This window comes from Lepisma saccharinum, chromosome 18 (assembly GCF_977018435.1).
Source record: "Lepisma saccharinum chromosome 18, izLepSacc3.1, whole genome shotgun sequence".
NCBI lineage: Eukaryota > Metazoa > Arthropoda > Insecta > Zygentoma > Lepismatidae > Lepisma > Lepisma saccharinum.
Window position 1 is genome coordinate 51,668,469 of NC_139246.1, and position 21,628 is coordinate 51,690,096.

Here is a 21,628-nt window from a genome sequence, read left to right on the forward strand (position 1 = left end):
TGGCATGCCTTATTCGACCGAGATAAAAAAAATCAACATTGTGAGATCTGTAAATCCATATTATTAACTAGAATCAAAAAAAGTATATTGATACCAGACAGGAATGTAACATCTTAGCTTCAAACATTCATTGAATTACAACTAATTAGTTTTATCATCCGACAAGTTTTAATCAATAGATTACTCAAATAGTTAATGGAACCACGTGGGACTGTATGAGTACCTCTGTACTTCGCCATTAATCTCAATTCTAAGGAGAATATGTTGATGTACAGTAATATAATTACAAAACATAACTCTGACACATGACTGCAAACATTCACTTCAATGGAAATGAGACAACAATAATTGCTTGGAAGTTAGATTGAATAATGCAGGTAAGTAATTCATCTTACCAGATTAATATTATGGGGTCTGAATGATGGCCTTTGGAGTGAGCATTCATTGCTTGCCGATACGGGAACAAACTTTCATTATGTGTGGTGAGGATACAGTGATATATACATACAACAACAATGAAAGCTAGTTATCCCTTTTGGGCTATTTAGGAAACTATAAGGTACGATATTGATTTGATTTCTTTAACTTTGCGTTTCTGCCAATTTTGGCTAATTTTGAAGATGATAATGAGTGGTGATAAGATGAACTACATAAATGCACAGCACGAAAAACATACCATACAGAAGAATATCTCGGGCACCAGAGCTTCGTTAGTCTGCTAAATGCAGTCCTGGGTTTATTACGTGGAAGAGAGGTTGACATTTGGGTGTCTGCACAAAGGGTCTCTCATTAAAGCCCTATAAAGTACGGGTACATATAAAGTTGAACGATGCCTTTATCAACTATCTATTTATTAGGATATGAATTATCCTCCTTATTACATTTGATAAAGATATGTAACCAACAAACTGCGTATATTCAGGTGTTCTAATTAGCACACATGGAAAATGCTGCTTTCACACAACAAACTCAGTTCCAACATGTCCATTTCATTTAGTCGGGAGCCTCCCCGATGGTGTAGAGATAACTTCGTCGCCTTGTAATCAAGATGACCCAAGTCCGATACCCGGTGGTGGCACATAGTGGTTAGGATACATACCATTTTAAACTGTACATCCAGTTCCGATTATCCTTACTGTGCATAAAGTGAACTTAAAACACCATAATTTAGTCAGCTTGAACTTCATCATTCAACCAGTCATACATGGGCCTCAATTAGGCTTGTCGAGACCAGACCTACAGTTTAAAGTGGAGTCGGAACTATTATGTGTCTCCACAGGGAATCGAACCCGGGACCCCTTGATTATAAGGCAACGACGTTGCAAATACGCCATCGGGGAGGCCCTATTTACAAATGCATCCAGTATCTCGGAATCTCTAGCCCAGTCAATAAAGATTTCATGTCGGGAAGAATTCCGTAAAAGCTAAATTTTGGTCAGTTCTTAGAACACTACTAATAGTGCAAAATCTCAAATGTCGCCACCTCTCCCCGCTGTGCTTCCCCCAGCACCTCGCCTTGTAAACATCAATATCGCAGACTCTCAGTTAATGACCTATATCTCCGTAACCAATGTCCATAGACATTTTTTAGTCTTAATCCTCATTACATGGGCTACAAGAAAGGTCCTGTTTACTTTATTGATAATGCCGGTGGTTTTGCCGCGAATAAATAATGAATTTTTATAAGGTGACTACGACGCCAGGGGTCCCGGGTTCGAATTCCGGCATGGGAATGGATGTTTGTGAGTGTTCATTCATTTATCACATCATCACTCATTTCCATCTTCGCAAGTTAGCCAAAAGTGGCACAAAAGCTAAGTAAAATAAATGAATTCAATCAATCAATCAATCGAACAGACAATTGCCATCTTGAAAATTGTCCGCCATATTGGATATTTGTTTATTTGGTATCTATTACCTATCAACTTTCGTCTTTCTCATAAATGCTGAAATTATTTATATATATATATATATATATATATATATATATATATATATATATATATATATATATATATATATATATATCGATAAATCTGTATTTGAAAAATAAAAAATATATAAGTTTTGTAGAGAATCTCACTATATATAACATTTTATGTGATTAATTGCGAGTTCAAAATCTTAATAGTTCTCGAACAAAACACAGTATTTTATATTTTGCAAGGTCACGAAATGTTTGTGAGAAAACTTCGGACGAACTGGACTCCTAAAATACTACTTTTTTATATTTATATATGTATTTTTAAAGAAAAATACGTACGAAAATAGTGAAAATTATTTACAAAATATTTTGTTATGATTTTCATATTGCATTTTTTCCTTTTTTTTTTTGATCAGGTCTTAAATTCATACCGGCAAGATTTTCCATTCAACACCAAACACCTCGTGCGTGGTTGTCATGGTCTTTAACGTGAAAAAGCACTGCAGATTGGACAGATATTTGATGTATAAATACAATTTCTGTCTCGTTTAAGTTACCACTACGAGAGTTTTAGGCTTTTTTAGTTCCTTGCTTGCACCAGTCTACAAAATTGAGATATATTGAGTCAGCTTCTCCTGTTACAATTTACACTATTGTAGACTACGCAAGTTGTAGTCTGATGCTGTTTAACTCGGCACATTTTAAGTTAATTTACGAAATGAATCCCTTGTACCAAATAACAAGGTGTGATTTGCTTCAGAGTTTATATATGAATATAACCTCTCCAAGCAAGAAGAACACCATCCATTTTAAGACGGTGATTTCAACATGGAGCCTCCCAACATCATGACTATTTTATCGCCTCCATAAAGTTGCGGACAGAACCAGTGAATCCAGTTAAATATTTTGAATATGGTTGGTCACGTGCAATAATTTGAACTGTCCTGGGTTCATAAGATTTGTAGTTTCTTTTAGTCACGTCAAACCAATGTCACATCATTGCAACTTATTTAGTCATTTAGTCATTTAAATATGGCGGTCGTCAGCACGCAGATGGCAATTCGCTACTCGACTGAAAATATGTTAAATGGTATAACATTTAAATTTACCAAGTCCCTTCATCTTCTAATACCGTGCGTCCATTTCGATCTGCAGCCGAGAGATCGGGAGAAGCGTGGCGGACGGCGCTGGCGGAGATGCCGACATTTGCGGCCTGTAATGCTCGCTTATTTTTATGGACATATCCAGACATTTATATAAATATTGCAAAACGAGCACTAACCTGGGTTATAATTCATCATCTGTAATTCATCCAAGTTCTGCAATTATATACACAAAAAAATACGCTTTAGAAGTGACGATAAGAGTCACAGATAATAAAACATTTTAATCATAGTTTTGACCAGCAACGTCCTGCTTAAGTTTATATCCTTGAAAGAGTTTTGTGTCGATGGGGATCGTTTGGAGGTTTCGAATGTGCAACACTGTATCAAGATTACGCTGCCGACTAAACCATTAAAAGTCAATGGTTTTCGTGAGCTTCCTCGATGAACTCGATGAAATTGGGGCAGCGTTAGAAAGTTATCCAAACAAACCTCTACGCCGTGTTTCACAGGAGATGGGAGTGTCAAAATCATCAGCACATACAGCCACTAAGCTACTAAAATTAAAACCATACTCTTATAACACAGGTTAGTGCTCGTTTTGCAATATTTATATAAATGTCTGCATATGTCCATAAAAATAAGCGGGCATTTCAGGCCGCAAATGTCGGCATCTCCGCCAGCGCCGCCCGCCACGCTTCTCCCGATCTCTCGGCTGCAGATCGAAATGGACGCACGGTATATAAAAATGGATATATGTGTGTGTGTTTGTTCCGGCATAACTCTCGAACGCCTGGAGCGATTTCAACCAAACTTGGAACACGTATCACTTGCAATCTCGAAAGAAATACTGTGGGGTAAGACGCCCATGGCACCCCTAGATGTGGGGGTGGGAAAGGGTGACATACAAAAATAATCGAAAACAACCGATATTAGTGTGGAATTCATAGTTTTGGGAGTCGCTAAGATGAATAGTGACACTCCCAATGACGTTCAACTAAAATACACCTTTGGTACCCCTAGGGATTGGGGTAATCGAAAAAACTATATTAGTGTGTAATCCATAGTTTTCGGACTCGCTAAGATGATGGTGACACTCCCAATATCGTTCAACTCCAGGACACCCCTGGCACCCCTAGGGGTGGTGGTGGGAAGGGGTGACATGTAAAACAACCTATATTAGTGTGGAATCCATAGTTTTCGGGGTCGCTGAGACGAATAGTGATATTCCCAATGCCGTTGAACTGCAAGACACCTCTGGCACCCCTAGGCGAGGGGTGGAATGAGATTGAAATGTAAAATGACCGATATTTGCGTGGAATCCGTAGTTTTCGGGGTCGCTAGGATGAATAGTTACACTCCCAATGCCGCTCATCTCCAGTACACCTTTGGTACCCCTAGGCGGGTAGGAAGGGGATGACATGTAAAATAATCGAAAACGTCCGATATTAGTGTGGAATCCATAGTTTCCAGTATCGCTAACATGAATAGTGACACTCCCAATGTCGTTCAACTCCAAGACACCTCTGGCACCCCTGGGGGTGGGGATGGGAAGGAGTGACATGTAAAAATAATCGAAAACGACCGACATTAGTGTGGAATCTATAGTTTTCGGGGTCGCTAAGATGAATAGTGACACTCCCAATGCCGTTCAACTTCAATACACCTCTGACACCACTATGGGTGGTGTGGGAAGGGGGTGACATGTAAAACGACCGACATAAGTGTGGAATCCATAGTTTCGGGGTCGCTAAGATGAATAGTGACACACCCAATGCCGTTCAACTCCAAGTTCATTATAGTTAGAATTAATTATTTTCCTGTCTAATAGAAGATTGGTATAAGTAAATACCCGGGAAACGCCGGGCAATCAGTTAGTTTTATAAAAAAATCAACGATTTTGGACTTAACCTGTCAGACTGTAATATAGAGACACTTTTTTCGGTACTATCCTTCATTTGGAGACATATTTTATTGTGTAGCCTTCAATAAAATGCATTAAAGCTTATATCGTGTTAAAGCTAATACATTAGGCTACAACCTTTATTCGAAACAATTTCCTATAATTTAATTTGTTAAGAAGTTAAAAGGCAAAAACTTTAAGGGTATTAGAAAAATTTCGCTTTTTAACGATTATTTTTTTAAATTGCGGCAAAACCACGGGTATTATCGGAAACGTAAAGAGAACTTTTTGTGTTCCCCATCTAATGAGGATTAAGACTAAAAAAGGATTACCTGCCTGCAACCAATGGTTACGGAGATATAGGAGATATATAACTGAGAGCCTGCGAAATTTATGTTTGTGGGTGAGGCGCTGGGGGGAAGCACAGCGGGCAGGGGCGGGGACTTTTGGGATTTTGCAGTATTAGCAGTGTTCTACGAACTGACCAAAATTCAACTTTTACGGAATTATGCCCGACATTCGATCTTTTTTCCCTTTCATTGACTGGGCTACTATTCACGGAATCGTAGATGGATTGCTTGTTACACCGTGGTTTGTGGAACAGGGTTCGATAGTGGCGACGCACTGTCGTTACCACGTACCAACTCTGTTTCTTGCATATTCCATGACACAGAAAGCTTTCTCAATCTGAGATGCAGCGATTTTGCGATACGACAATGTACGACAATGAACTACAGACTGGAAAATAATTTTATGGTGTGCTCTATCAGAACGTGTAACTCACGCTCACATAACTTAATTATGATGGGTGTAACAGCTCTTAGAAAGTGTAAATTTCTTTCTGAATCACCCTGTATTACAAACGGTAGATAAATTTTATACACATGGGTGTAATCGGCGGAAATTTACCTACTATTATCTTTGCACTAGGTATGTTAACAATAAAATTCTTAGTTGTACATAAGTTACAAAGGGTTTTCCAATAAGAATGATATGATTTTGAAATGAACTGGCAACTATGCTTCAAATGTTACTAGTTTTCATTTGTGTTTAGTATACTGTGACAATTCATCATGGCTAAATACACGCTTCAAGAACGTTTGGTTATTATCCAAAAATAATAACTTTAACACACAGTCGCATAGGGAGCAATGATGAAACGGATCATAATTTTGGGCAGAAAATTATCTTCTCAGATGAAGCTCATTTCTGGTTAAGTGGATATGTTAACAAACAAAATTGTAGTTTTTGGTGTGAAAACAATCCGCAAGAGGTCACTGTATGGTGTGGTTTATGGCATGGTGGCATCATCGGATCATTTTTTTTTTTTCCAAAACGAGGTAGGAGATCAGATGTTTTGTGGCCAAATTTAGATGAAATAGATTTGGAGGACATGTGGTTCCAACAAGACTGTGGGTGCCACATGTCACACTGCTAATGCCACTATTGACGTATTGCAAGAACAGTTTGGTGAAAGGATAATTTCAAGAAATGCAATTGTTAGTTGGCCTCTAAGAAGTTGTGATTTAACTCCTTTAGATTGCTTTTTGTGGGGTTATTTGAAATCTATAGTCTATGCAAACAGACCACGAACCATTGATGCATTAAGATTGAACATCGAACGCTGCATTCGTGATAATATGCCCGAGTTATTGCACAAAGTCGTCGAAAATTGGGTTCATCGAATTCACTCGTGTGCACGAAGTCGAGGTGGACAGTTAAATGATGTGTTATTCAAAACATAATGTAATAAACTATGCTTCAAAATAATATAAAAAGTTTGATTGTATCTGAAATAGTTTTTATTTTATTTCATTGTAAAATCATATCGTTCTTATTTTAAAACCCTATATAAGAAATGTACATAAGTTTTATAAAATGTTTTCATTTAATTTCATTGCGATTATTATTGGAAACATTCGATACAAAATTTGGTTTTGGACTTAAATGCTACTACAGTACTTCCATTTCATAACTCCGGTGAACTTAAGAAAATAATGATAAGCTCTCCTGATCTCACTTGCGGATTAATTCTAGCTACAATCCTCTACTTGTAACGTAAATTGATATTCATAACAATGTAATTCTCAAACATACATTTAAACAACATTGTAAAAAGGTCACTGTTCACCGCTTTCAAAAATGAAACGTGTTAAGTTTGCAGGATATTTCCCACGTTTTTCCATCACTCTAGGTATAGCATGCCGGATTCATAATTATTATATTGTTCCGTAATGTATATTAAAATTGGTTGGTATTTATCATATTTCATTTCCCTTCTTTGCGCTTACTGTGCTGAAACACGAGTGCAAACAGTTTATATAACATATTAAAAACAACTATACTCCATATGACTGAACTGACCATGTTTACTTCGAAACAAACAGATCAAGTTATCACACGAACTAGAGGAAAGTCTAGTTGAGCTGTATTTAGTCTTTTCGAAGCTGTTTTCGGTATTTTAAACCAGCAGCAAATATCAGGAGGTTACCTCTGAAAGAAGACAAACTTGATTATGACGATTTGTGGTTGGGAGTTCAACGAACGAACTCAGAGGAGGAGGGGTGGGTGTGTGTGAGTCTGCTTTAAAAAGGAAGGATTCTGAAGCTAATTCACAGTCAACCGAAGAAGCAAAGACGAGCAGCATCATGAAATTTGTAAGTATTCAGTATTTTGTCTATTTTCTGTTTTGTTGAGCTAAGTTTCTGCTACTGTTAAGAACGGAAAATTGAATTGGGCAAGGACTTAGTCGAAAGTCTTCTTTAAGGACATATTGCTAATAACAGTAATATTGGACGTGATGTTGGTCATAGTTCAGGTTATGTGATCAGCACCACGTTCCACCTTCCTTTACTACACAGAGTAATCCTCAAGTATCATTGATGATTGATGAGTGGCAGTGCGGAGATTCCCTTGTACATGAACATTGAGGGGAACATTTCTGACTGAGATATACATCTCCGGTATTATCAGCATAAAAATTAAAGTCATAGTTTTATAAGAGTATGGTATAATTTCCTTAACAGCTGCATATAAGAGATCCTGAACTGTGATAGCAACATTTCAAAACATCTTGATGTGATTATTTTAAAAATTTATTTGAAACCAAAAAAGCATTTGTTTCAATGATAGCTTTCAATATAATATTCCATGCTAGGTTCATGCATAGAAGGCTGAACAACTTATTAAGAACAGTGATTATTCAAATTTGGTTTTATTTCTACAGGGTGGCTCAATAAGTCACTTAACACCCCCAGTACAAGGCCACTGCAGCGCGCAACATGGAAATGGTGATGACCAATCGTTATCAGGCCAAGGGGGAACCACATTGACGCCACCCACACGGTCGGCGGCCATCTTGATGTCCGCCATCTTGAATTCAACTTCAGAATTTTAAATGGAAAGGGGGTCGTGCGACATATCAAAATGGGCTAGAACGTCACGAGAAATGCAATGGTGAAGGTTTTTTCGACGTATCTTTAACCAGTAAAAAGTTATGACTGAATTCTTGTACCAATTTGCTCCTTTTCGAGGTGTTAGAAAAATGCCTTAAAATTTGTTTAGCGCTTCGGTAATGCATCGAGATCAAAGTGACGTCTATGGAGAGACGTTCGCATGCCATTGCACATTATTTTAATCGGATACATCCATGAAGAGCTGTGCATTATGAATGGTTGTCGCGAACAATTTACAGTGTGACGCTTCCATTGAATTAAAAGTCCTTCACAGTGACAAGACTAATGTTTATGTTCATAAGGAAGTTCATAAACAGAATATGTGACCCTTGTCATCTGATAACTAACTTTGGACAAAAACTGGTTCATAACGTTCCCATATGTGTTCTGGTGTTCTTCCCTATTGAAAAAACTGTAAAAAGTACCTTCTTCCATAAGCAAGGATGAAAAAAAACTGTTTATTTAACAAATCCAAGTAGCCCTAAGCATTTAAGATTCCGTTGATGGAAAATTGACTAACCAATCGTGTTCCACACAGCACGCCACACCATTAACTTACCAACACTAACCATTCAGCTTTGATCTGTCGAAAATGGGTTATCAGATAAAAATCATCGAATATTCTGTTTATGAACTAACTTACGAACATAAACATTAGCCTTGTCACTGTGAAGGACTTTTAATTCAATGGAAGCGTCACACTGTAAATTGTTCGCGACAACCATTCATAATGCACAGCTCTTCATGGATGTATCCGATTAAAATAATGTGCATTGGCATGCGAACGTCTCTCCATAGACGTCACTTTGATCTCGATGCATTACCGAAGCGCTAAACAAATTTTAAGGCATTTTTCTAACACCTCGAAAAGAAGCAAATTGGTACAAGAATTCAGTCATAACTTTTTACTGGTTAAAGATACGTCGAGAAAACCTTCACCATTGCATTTCTCGTGAAATTCTAGCCCATTTTGATATGTCGCACGACCCCCTTCTCATTCAAACTTCTGAAGTTGAATTCAAGATGGCGGACATCGAGATGGCCGCCGACCGTGTGGGTGGCGTCAATGTGGTTCCCCCTTGGCCAGATAACGATTGGTCATCGCCAATTTCAAATTCCATGCCGCAGTGGCCTTGTACTGAGGGTGTTAAGTGACTTATTGAGCCACCCTGTATATTCGTTATCAATTAATTAATAAGTTAAATGATAAAAATAAAATTCATATTGCACATTTAACTTTATGTAGATTATTAAGTCATTAATAAATTCCTTTTACACTGACGTTTACATTCCATTGTTCTGAGACTAGATAGTTCGGGCTTTAATTGTTTTACGTAAATTTCGGAAAAAATCTACTTAATAGCATAAAGCTTTAATAAATTTAAGAAGATCATAAAGATAAAATGTAAAATGAACATGACAAACTAAATTCTGAAATGAAACTGAAATATACCAAGTAATAATTTTAATGGTATTCTTTTCTCCCCAGTTGGCAGTAGCTATCTTGGCCGTTTTGGCTCTCGTTGAAGCAAGGCCCCAACACCCGGGAGTTATAGTGAATCCAGCTCCCGCCTTCTCAAGATATTTTGTTGTGGACGATGCTGCACAATTTTCCCTCAGGTAAACGGTTTAAGAATAATATAAGGAATAACTGGAAGATATCTACAACACGTAAGAATCTTACAAAGTATTAGTTATATATTATGAAATTCACCTTCTGATTTAGCTCAAATGACTCTCCCCAACATAGAAGAAATATTCCCAGTTGATGTACATATAAAGGAATATTTTCAAGCTTATCAGAACAAAAGAGTTTGTCTAGAATTTCCAACTTGTCTTCAACTTGTGTTATTTGTTGCAGCTACGCCACTCCACATGGAGCCACCGAACTGAAGCACGGAGTTCTGAAGCCGAAACCAGATGGCGACTTCGTCTTGGTTCAGACTGGAGAACACACATACACCAGCCCCGAAGGAATCCCAATCACCCTGTCTTTCATCGCTGATGAATTCGGCTACAGAGCAGCTGGCGATCATCTCCCTCAGCCTGTTGTTGACCCAAACAATCCAATTGTTTTAGCTTAAATTAAGGAAATCAAATATTTATGTATTATTGGCTGTTGATTTGCTTTGTTTTGCTTCGTTATGTTAATAAATATTCATCACAATACATGCTAGTTATAATTTATCGTATATTTTCGGTTGCATACATTAAAGTGACAGACATCCTTTATGGTTCGGAGCTCAGAATCCATTGGAATCATTTCAGCAATTTCCAGCACTGCGCTTCACTTGCCGGTAACTCTAGGGTGTGACGATTCCAGTTTCTGATTTAGAATGTTGTACGTACAACAAATGAAAGTTTCACGGCGTTTGTCTTCATCTGTTTTACAATACATCACACATTTTCACCGTCATGGCTAACATAGAGGGATATAAAATATACAAGAATAGCAATCAGATGTGTTACTTGTTATCTTGATATGTACCAAAGTAATTCCACAAGTAGAAAACTGTATAATTTATTAAATTTATATTTCGAACTTCCTATTGATGTAGAATGATAAAAATGAAACAATAACTTTTTACAACAGTCTTGGTTACTTCTGATAATCAAGTAAATTTTACTTACATACAATCTGACAATAATATTCGTTTAGAAACTTTGTACTCTTCATTGGAGTATGTTAATAGTAATAGTTAATGCTTGGGAAATAAAGCCTCATTTATTTTGATTTGATTTTTTTTATTTAGCGTCGCATGTACCAGTTTTGGGCTAATTACGACAATGAGCATGAGTGACTATATGATGAAATTGATGAATGGACACCAACGAGTAACAACCATGCCCATGTCGGATTCGAACCTGGGACTTCTTAGGTTGTAGCGCGCTGTGCTAACCACTCAGCTACGAAAGTCGGCGCCTCGTTTGGGATAATGTGTGAAAGGGGGTTTTTGTAATGATACCAGTTTATTTCAACAGTAGTATCCTGCAGCACCATAGGATGGTATTATCTTTTGTAATATTGTAGTTATTTCTATTTTGTAGCAAGTGTACCTTTTGGTTAGTGATAGTTCGCAGAAAATAAATATTTTTGGGGAAACCAATACGTACAGAGTACTATACAATTACAGAACTATTTGAGTAATAAATTGATTAATAGTAGTAATTTACAGCTTCGAAAAAGTTGTGGAATTGTCATTCAGTGCATATTTGAAGATAAAATATAAGGTTTCTGTCTTATTCCATGATGTAGTCTTGACTCTGTAAAACAATATTGGTTTACAAGATATCAGAAGATCCTTTTTATGGTATCTATCGAGTACCACAAGACACAATATCTACTTTAAATTGAATAGTGGTGTAGAAGATCTGATAAATATTTCGCAACGGGAATACAACCTGCCCCATGTCTACAGTTAATAAAAGTGCTCAAAACGACTGGGGACACAAACTTGCATGGTCCTGCATCTGTTGCCACACTGGATTTAGAAAGATGGCAGCCACAAACTACACATGCCGTCTTACACATTGAGATATAATTGCTACTATAAAGTAGAAAGTTAAATCCAACAGAAACTAAAAAACATATATAGAACAATAAAGTTGATATTTATTGATTATGTATTTATTAAGTGATCAACTTTCACATTCACCGAAGATCTCTTATTCGGGTCCCGGTATGGACATGGTTGTTCTTCGTGAGTATCCCTTAATCAATTTCATGTAAACATCATCCCAGAAATATAAAATACAAATGCAAATCATCTTTTATTTATTCTTGTCATGTGTAGGGTATAGCATTTTACCATTAACTTATTTCTTAATGTAGAGGTAGCACCTTAGCTCGCAAAATGAATTTGTCTTAACTTAAGTACTGTAACTTTACATGATATGAACCCTATCAAAAAACATGGATATCTTCCAAGTTTTTTTTAAGTTATTATCTTTCAAAGTTTAGAAATTATAAAGTAATAAAACATACATAAAATGTAAAAATCATAATTCGTACACAATAGTGATGAAGGGTTGTTTCATATTTTGGTGAGAATGATGTCACTCAGTATTAGCATTCAACAATAAGGATAGCTAACTAACAACACAAGAAAGTAGCAATTAGATGTGGAGGTTTCCCCCGGTCATCTTATCCGCTACCCTATTACTTCCAAGCAGATAGAAATAAAAAAAAGGTATAGGTGTAGGCTTGAATTGAGTATGCATCAAAGACATCTAGAGAACTCGTTTCCAGAGACAAATACCAAGCAAGTAGTAATGTGTGGAAATCTATATTGTTAAAGTCGGCAATGGGGGTTACTAAGAGTGCTAACCATGTATTATATAGCATAAAATTCAAGTTTGTATCTGTTGGAGATGAGTTAATATGTAATCTAATCACGTTATTCTCCATAGGTACTAATAAGAAAATTTGCATATACCCATGAACTACTTCTCTTCAGGTGAGTTCTGGAGCAGTTTCCAAGCTTTCGATAGCTAACATCACTCTCATCTTCAGGGTAGAAGTGCCAGAGAGAATCCATTCATCATTCGTCGCCAACAAAGCTTGAGGACTTTCTACTTCGCGTATACCAACAACTTTTATTGGCTATATAAATTTTAACTGAACCTACAGATCATGTAACCAACAGTTTTTCCGAAAGACATGAGCGAGACATTAAATTGGAAAAATGTTGTTTCGGAGTTCTCGAATAGATGGAAGAGTTTTCTGCACCGTGAAATTTCATATTTGAGGAAAAAAACCTGTAAGAGAGGGAAATATGGTTGATCGTTTTGCTATTTCTGTGGCATTTGGGTTTTCGTCGATACAACGTTGTTAGCGTGTCAGATAAAATTTATATCATAATGTTAATATTTGCTATTTTATTCATATGATTCTGGGGTGGTCGGGAAAATGGACATAATTTACAAGCTGCTATTTTCTGTTATGGCACATTGAATCAATTGAAGATTTATATTGGGCTGTGTAAAGACTCTAAACAGTGATTCAACGTGTGTCTGTAATGATTATTCTTTTAATAGCAAACATAAAGAAATATTTACTGTAAAATTGCAATCTGTGACTTGAATGCTTTTTCTGTAACAGTCTTGTATTGATGTAGAATAATTAATCAACATAACTAATTTTTAACGACATTGGTATGTTATTGAATCTTCACTCCATCAAATACATTTATGTTGTGGTATTCTAATAGCCACAGATAGTGCCGTATCGCCAAGCAATGAATACTCCTAGAATCTGACAAGAGATTCAAATATAGAGAATAGTAAAACGACCAACTAGCTAGAAGATTGACTTACCAATTAGTAATTTCGTAAGGTTAATGCTTTGTCTGTCCAATGTAACTTCTAAAGCGATTAAATAACTTATATATAAGAACTTTTTAAGTATTTGGGAAACTTAAAAGAAACGCTATTTAGACCTACAAAAGAATTACTAATGGTTTATGTTTCTAAGGTAAGAATTGAGAGTGATTTAAATAATTATTGGATTTAGAGACTTCTCCTGGGTAATATTAACATTTGAATTTGTTTCTGAGACATTGTAACACTGGCTGTGATAGTTAATTCTTAACTATTATTTTCAGCATTTTGGTTACTTTGGATGTTATTTTTCTCTCTCATGGACTGGTATATAAAGTTATTTTTTGATGAGTTGATCTATTATTTGGTAGGTCAGTCAATGAATAACATTTTGTATCTAAAACAGACTACTCTCTTTAGTTTTGTCGACTACATTTTTTCACTCCCTCAACTAGAAAATGTTTGTTTTCCGGTCCTATATTGACAAATACCTTCTGAAGTTTTATGAACGGCGAATTTTATCCTAGTTTCTTAGCACAACTTTATCATAGGACGATTTAGGTCTTTACATTTTTCACGGAGTGAGGGTTGGGGACTATACCAGTTGGATCATTAAATAGTACACATCGATAGTCTGTGGGATGGAAGAGGACGGCCATTGCATTAGTCTCACTCAGACTAAGGGTCTTTGTTTACAATCCCAAATAAGCAGGTGTTGGTGTTTGCATGTCAATTTAATCAACATATAATTTTTAAATTTTGATATTAACTTTGAATTAATATTAAAATATTAACTGTGAACTTATGGTGTGCACTTTTCCTACCGGATAAAATATGAATGTTGTATTATGATTCCACCGGCTATGAATAGTCAGCAGCACCGGAATCTCAAGAAATTAGAACGTTGCATCTTGTTTCACACAAATAGCCTAATCAAATTCGACATGATTTGTTTCTCTTTCGTAATTAATGTTTTACTTCCTTCATACAAAGTGCAAGGAACCCTCTTCTATTAAGCATACTGACATTTGCAACAAGAATCATAACAGTTCTGGACATATTAATAACGGGACGAGGGACGTGGGGATAAACTAAATTCATTACAAGTGCTAGTGGCCCCTTTTCATGAACAAGAAAATATCATAGATGAGTTTGAACAAACTAGAATGCTTTATTACATGGAGATGTTATTTATTTAAACTGAAGTCGGGTCGTTTTATTTACATTTGAATAGCTTATTGCAGAAAGGGACCTGAGTCACATTTTTGAGGTATCGGAGTTAATGGTATTTTTTATTTTCCTAGTTACAGACATATCTTTTAGTGCAGAAAGGACGTCAGTCACACGAGGCTATAGCCAAGAAAATGCACTGTGAAAAGTGTACTTTAATGCAGAAAGGTACCCGAGTCACTGACTCGGGTCCTTTTCTGCAATAAACCTATCTACTCTGTAGGGATGGACACTGGCCCCTTTTCACAGAGAAAGAGAAATAACCATGTGGAAAATAAAATTGGCAACTCTGAAACAAGTGACGAGCGATTTTCGTAAGAATAGTGCGTTTGTAGCCGTTGTCTGTAGAGGGTGATATGTGTTAGTGCAGAGCGGTGGCAACTGTTGTGAGATGCGTTGTTGCTTGTATTACAGATATGCAGGACGAGAGTAGTGTTAGCGACGTGAGCGTTGACAGTCCAAGAAAACGTAGGAAAGGAATTCAACATCCGGAAACATATACCAGAAATGTGATTAGAAGTGTAAGGGTGAATGGGCAGGAGTTTGTGAACTACAGGGGTGTTACAACTCCTGCGATAAGAGTGCGGTTGCCTTGTAAGTGCCCAAAAAAATGTTATGAGCAATTCAAGGAAGACGAACAACGTGCAATTTTTGACATATTGTATAGAATGCAAAGTAAAGATGAACAGGATATACATTTGCAGAGAATAATCCATGTTGAAAATGTTAAGACACATCGTCCACGCAAAGAAGATGCTACGTTACACAAAGAGTTGTTTAACTACCACGTACTACTGGCAAGTAGCAAAATACAAGTTTGTCGTGAATCGTTTTGCAGACTTTATGATGTGTCAGAGAAAAGAATAAGGCGTTTACGGAAGTTACTGTTTGAGGGCAAAATACCTCATGATATGCGCGGACAGAGCAAAAGTGAGAATATCATTAAGGCTGAGGATATACAGGCAGTGCATGGACATATCGCGTCTTTTCCAACTAAACGTGGACATTATGCAGACATCAAATACCTACATGAAAACCTGTCAATTCAAAAGATGTATGAACTATATAAAGAAAAATACCCTACGTCCAGAATAAAATACAGTTTCTACTACAAGTATTTTAGGGAAAATTTTGCGTTTCATTTCGGGAGGCCACAGGTAGACACGTGTGGTGTCTGTGAAGAACAGACTAACAAAATGAAGAGGATATTTCTCGTCTTATTTCTCACAGTTTCCACTTTTATTGCAGAAAGGTACCGGAGTCACAACTTTTTCATCTCCACTGTCTCTAGCAGCATACTGCAGGGGGGCGCATTGAGAGTTGCAAAATTAACTATTCATTATGATGAATATTTGAGCCAACAACGGTACATTTCTTTCTTACACTATCAATATTATACGATTTTTCTTGTTTTTCTCAGAATTCTGCAAAAGTGACTCAGGTCCCTTTCTGCAATAAGCCATTCATTTATAATTCTACAGTGAACTTGCAGAAATGAAATAACATAAGTAAAAAGCACGCTATAATCATAATTTAAAACCACACCTGCTTACACCTCGGTGTAAGTCGTGTTGCATTTTTTTTGCGTCTCATAGCAGTAGTGGCAACTTTCAAGAGTTTATTTACTTACAGCGTTTAAACATTTGAGGTTACTCTTAATCATCTAAGGTATTGATAAGCGTTTTATGACATTTTTGTAATGTGTTTAATTAATTTATTTGTTGCAGCATACAGTACTTGCGAAAGAGAAATTAAAAGAAGTTGGATTCACTGCCTTCAACTTTCCCTTATCTTAGATGAAAATTCTGTAGGTTGTACAGTGTAATCAATGTAAAATCGCGGCAATTTTTAAAGTGGAAGTAATCTGCTTTCTGTAAGTTTTAAATATAATATACATAATGTAGGAATGAAAGATACACAAAAATTATGTTTGAAAAATTTAATACATTGCAACATAAACAAAGATATCAACAATTAACCAATATAAATATTCATAGCCTTTCAAGTACTCAAATCAATGTAAGTGGGTTGTTTGGGTCAACCACAGGCTGAGGAAGGTGAGCGCCAACCGGTCTGTAGCCGAATTCGTCAGCGATGAAAGACAGGGTGATTGGGATTCCTTCAGGGCTGGTGTACGTGTGCTCTCCAGTTTGAACCAAGACGAAGTCAGTACCATCTGGTCTCAGCTTCAGAGCTCCATGTTTCAGTTCAGTGGCCCCATGTGGTGTTGCGTAGCTGAAAAAGAGACTCTACATTAAGGTGGTTGAAATATTTGTTTTTCGAACATAAAAATCATATGGGGCTAAAAGTTGTACTATGTGATTAAAAAACTGCACATCCTAATTTGATTTGTTATTGTGTAGCCATTACCCTCAAAAGTGTTTTTGTATTAACATTTTTTGTGTTTATGACTGGAAAATATGTAAAAGAGTGCAATGAGAGTACACTTTTTCTGTTAATTGCTGAGGTGATGGATACCCGAATTCAATTTTGCGATGAATATTTCGATAAGGTGATCAGTATTAAGTGATCTCGTTGAGTATTGTAGCTAAACATCTTTTTGTATGTAGTAGGTACAGTGGGCGCAATTTTGGGGGCGGTGGGGGGCCAAGGACAGTTTACTTTTCCTTGGTAGATAAGGTGCTGGAGCAAAAAGTAGCTGGTGCAAAAGTGGATAATCTCCTCCACTGAGTAGGCAAGAAGATATCGAAAACTTCAATGCAGACATGAATACGACTGTATTTACCCCTAACCAATCATTCTTTTTCAGATGGAATGAAACCGGAGTAAAGTGCTTTCTTGAATTTCATTCCACAAGAAGTGGTCAGAAATAATTAGGTTATTTGGAATCCAACAAATGGTAGATCTGTATGTTGAATTATTACTGTAATTAATAATTGCCATGCCGAAGTAAAATAATATCTTAAATATTGGTGACTCAACAAACAGCTAGTTTAGTGGCTAAAGTTATAGCTGGTAGCACGAAAGAGAACAACGTAAGTATTTTACACTTGGTTGTCAATGGATGTAATAGTACTAATTACTCATGTAAATGTTAGAGAATGTATGCTAGAAAATTAATAGCATTCTTACTACCACTTTACTTCATTTAACTGTACCTATTAGAAATGCATATGGCTTTTCGTTTCCTATTATTATTGGATAACAATTAGAAGTGTGTGGAAACAATATAAAGAAACTTCTGCAGACCTTCCTCTTATAAGAATCCAAGCTAATATTAACAGACGGCTCAGAAAGGGAGTATCAAACTTACACTGTATGTGGAGAATATACAAGAACCTTCAATATTTCTTAACACGCAGTATTGGAAGAGAAATACCGGTCCAAACTTTAATAAATTACTTTAAAAATTAAGAAAAATCTTGTTTGTTTTTTCAGTTTGTGTTTTAGCCCCCTTTATGCAAATAAGGAATAATCAGGACTCGACCTACAGTTTAAAGTGGGAAAGGAACCAGTGTGTGCATTCACCGGGTATCGAACCCGCAACCCCTTTATTACAAGGCGTCGACGTTATCACAACGCCATCAGGAGGCCCAAGAAAGAAAACGTAGACATATAGTTTGAACTAAATGGTGCCATTAATAAAGTAAATGAGGTTGTGGAACTCTATAGCGGGTAAGTCTCTACAGTGAATTCTGGGTAATGTTGCTCAAATATTGATACCTTTCGTACTCTCATAAGCTAATTTTATTGTATTTAAGTTAGTTGAAAACTTGAAAGAAGCTTATTTTGTCATACACAGTATCAAGCTATGAGACTCGTAACGCTCCTTTAGAGAGGAATATTTGGGTAAAAGTGACTAAAACTAACATATATTTCAAGTCAGCGTGCTTTCAGTAAAATTACATTTTAGTAAGGAGTTATAGGATCATGTAACGAACCTTCTTGTATCTATCATGTTTAACTCAACAAAATTTATGTGGTTCTTTTTTCTAGGTGCAAGTAAAATTTATTTAAACACGAATAATCAATGTTTGTTGGCTTGAGATAGAAATATTTTAAAATCACTAATATTTTACGTGAGAGTTTATAGGATCATGACGCAACTTTTTGATCCTATTATGTTCTCAAGTTTACCAATATTAATTTTACTAACATAAATTACCTTAGATACTTTTACTATACTAATACCTGTAGAATTTTACTTTAATAATCAATAGTCATGAAAAATTAAGCCAAGAAAAGTTGATTTCCATGTTTCCATTTGATTTCTACTGATACATTTACTACAATAAATATTTCACAGGGATATAACATTTTGTCAGTATTATTCAAACTTACCTAAGGGAAAATTGTCCAGCATCGTCCACAACGAAGTATCTAGTTGGGTTTGCAAGAGCTGGGAATTCAGGCCTTGCATCCAGCTGCTCAAAGAAGACTGAAAATGCCAGAGTGGCGAAAAGAGCTACTGTGGTCTGAAAAGAAGGAAAACATTATTGTTGTTTGCTAATACATTCATACTTCTGCATATCATCACACAATGCATACTATTATTCTATAAAAAAATACGCACTTGTTATGAATATATACATACACACACACACACACACACACAAATGTATTATATATATATAATACATTTATATATATATAGCCTATATATATATGTATATGTATATGTGTATATATATATATGTATATGTATATGTGTGTATATATATATATATATATATATATATATATATATATATATATATATATATATATATATATATACACACACACACACACACATGGGTATGGACGTGATACTCAGAACATACGTAATTTTCGTAATATAATAATAGGAATGTGATGATATGTTGAAGTCGAAGATAAATTTATGCATATTCATTTATGCATGCACAGCATCAGGACAATTTTATGAACTTCAAGAATTTATATTTGGACAAATTTTCCTTGTTTACTGGGGAGCGGTAGGGGGAAGCACAACGAATGTATATCATCCCCTAGCGTGTTCAGTGATAGGAGAAGAATGACCCCAAATCCTGTATTCTAATACGAAACGATATACTGATAACTGTTTTCAAACAATGACAAGAACGTGTGCAAATTAACCGAAAAGAAGTGTTTTACTGTATGTACACACGATAATGATCATTATTAATTCAAAATTTATTTCATTCTGTATCCTATATGTGACTTAAAGCTTGTAAGGCTTGCAAAATTTTTCGATATGCTTCCACTTTGAAAAATTGATTTACATACATAAATGTTGCCTTGCATTTGAATGAAGTGCAAAAACATTTTCTTAATTTAGTGTCTCATGAATTTCGTTGTTAGTGCAGAAAAAGTAGTAACACTGGAAGGTGTGCCTTTTTTAATGAATAATTTTCAAAAATGGTTGCATCATTCTGATATAATAATAACTCATAGTATCTGTAAAATCCTTATTTTGTCTTTTCGCAACCCATATACTAATTTCAGATGTGTAGAAGAGTTTGCATCAAATATTATAAGTTTCATATTAACTCAAAAATTTTAGTTATGTTAACAAAACCATTTCGGTTCTTGTATAAAGAAGATGCACGGAAATGGATGAGTACTTACTGCTTGCATGGTGACAGTTGTAAGCTAGTAAAGGTCTTCAAATCCTTCAGTTGACTGTGCATATCCTTCAGTTTCCTTCCCTTTTAAAGAAAAATCCTTCCTCACATGTTCATTGAACCTTTAGCCTTAAACTAACATAAGCAGGTTTTTCTTCTCACTATGAAGATAAACAGAAGCTCCTGAATGTCTCTGAAAGTTAGAAATATGGAAAACAGCGCGAGGACAACATGTAGAAAAACAAGATTTGCTCTCGATCTGTTTTATAACTTGGCCTGCTTTGGGCTACAGAATTCCTGTAGAAGTAAACAAAATTCAATAAACCTATGAGACTTTCTTCAAAGGTTTCAAGTTTTTGGAAAAAGAAAAAAATAATAATAATCAGCAGTTATATTGAATGTTCTATTGAACCGAATATGTACTTTTTCAATAGGTGTGAAAAGTGCAAAATACTTCAAAACGTATTGAGAAGCACCGATTCAATTTTGTATTTCAACTAGAGCATGAATTTTCATTTTAGGCAAAAGCTAATTAACTGAATATGCTTCGTTGAGTCCTATTTGGCCATTTTGTACTTAGAATTGCATATACAAATAACTATTTGTGGTCCCATTCAGCATACTTAATTTTTATAGTTATGTTTTACTTCTAATTGCTTCCTTCATCATATTATCACTCATCCTAATCTTCGCGATTAGCCCAAGGAGGCAGAAAAGCGAAGTAAAATAAACCAATCAAACCTAATTGTTTTCAAAATACATTAAATATTATATTCTTGTGCAAGTTCAAAAGGGAAGAAATCTTTCTATACTCTATCACGGTCATCTATAGAGCAATACCGCGTATAGCGGCAGAGAAGGGGAAAAATCGAGTGGGCAGAGCGGAGCAGTACACGCTGCTGCAAAGGCTGGTAACTGCAGTCGCTCCCCCTCCACGCAATCCTATTCCCTCTCACGTGTTCATTGTTGGAACCGTCTTGCTTCACTACTTGTGCAGACTTGTTTTCGTAGGAACAAGACTTGGTTGAATGTTTAATTGATTTGGTTTATTTTACGTCACTTTTCTGCCACTTTTGGCCAATCGCGAAGGTGGGAATGAGTGATGATATGATGAAATTGATGAAGAG

The 21,628-nt window shown here is 35.9% G+C and overlaps 1 protein-coding gene across 1 annotated transcript; it reads left to right on the forward strand.

The window, feature by feature from the left end:
* The first annotated feature begins 371 nt into the window (after window positions 1–371).
* LOC146002250 (endocuticle structural glycoprotein SgAbd-2-like) lies at window positions 372–10,469 on the forward strand. The gene is made up of 3 exons (XM_083139965.1): window positions 372–377; window positions 9,875–10,005; window positions 10,247–10,469. The coding sequence occupies exons 1-3, from the start codon at window positions 372–374 to the stop codon at window positions 10,467–10,469; spliced, it is 360 nt and encodes a 119-aa protein (XP_082996091.1).
* The last annotated feature ends 11,159 nt before the right edge of the window (window positions 10,470–21,628 follow it).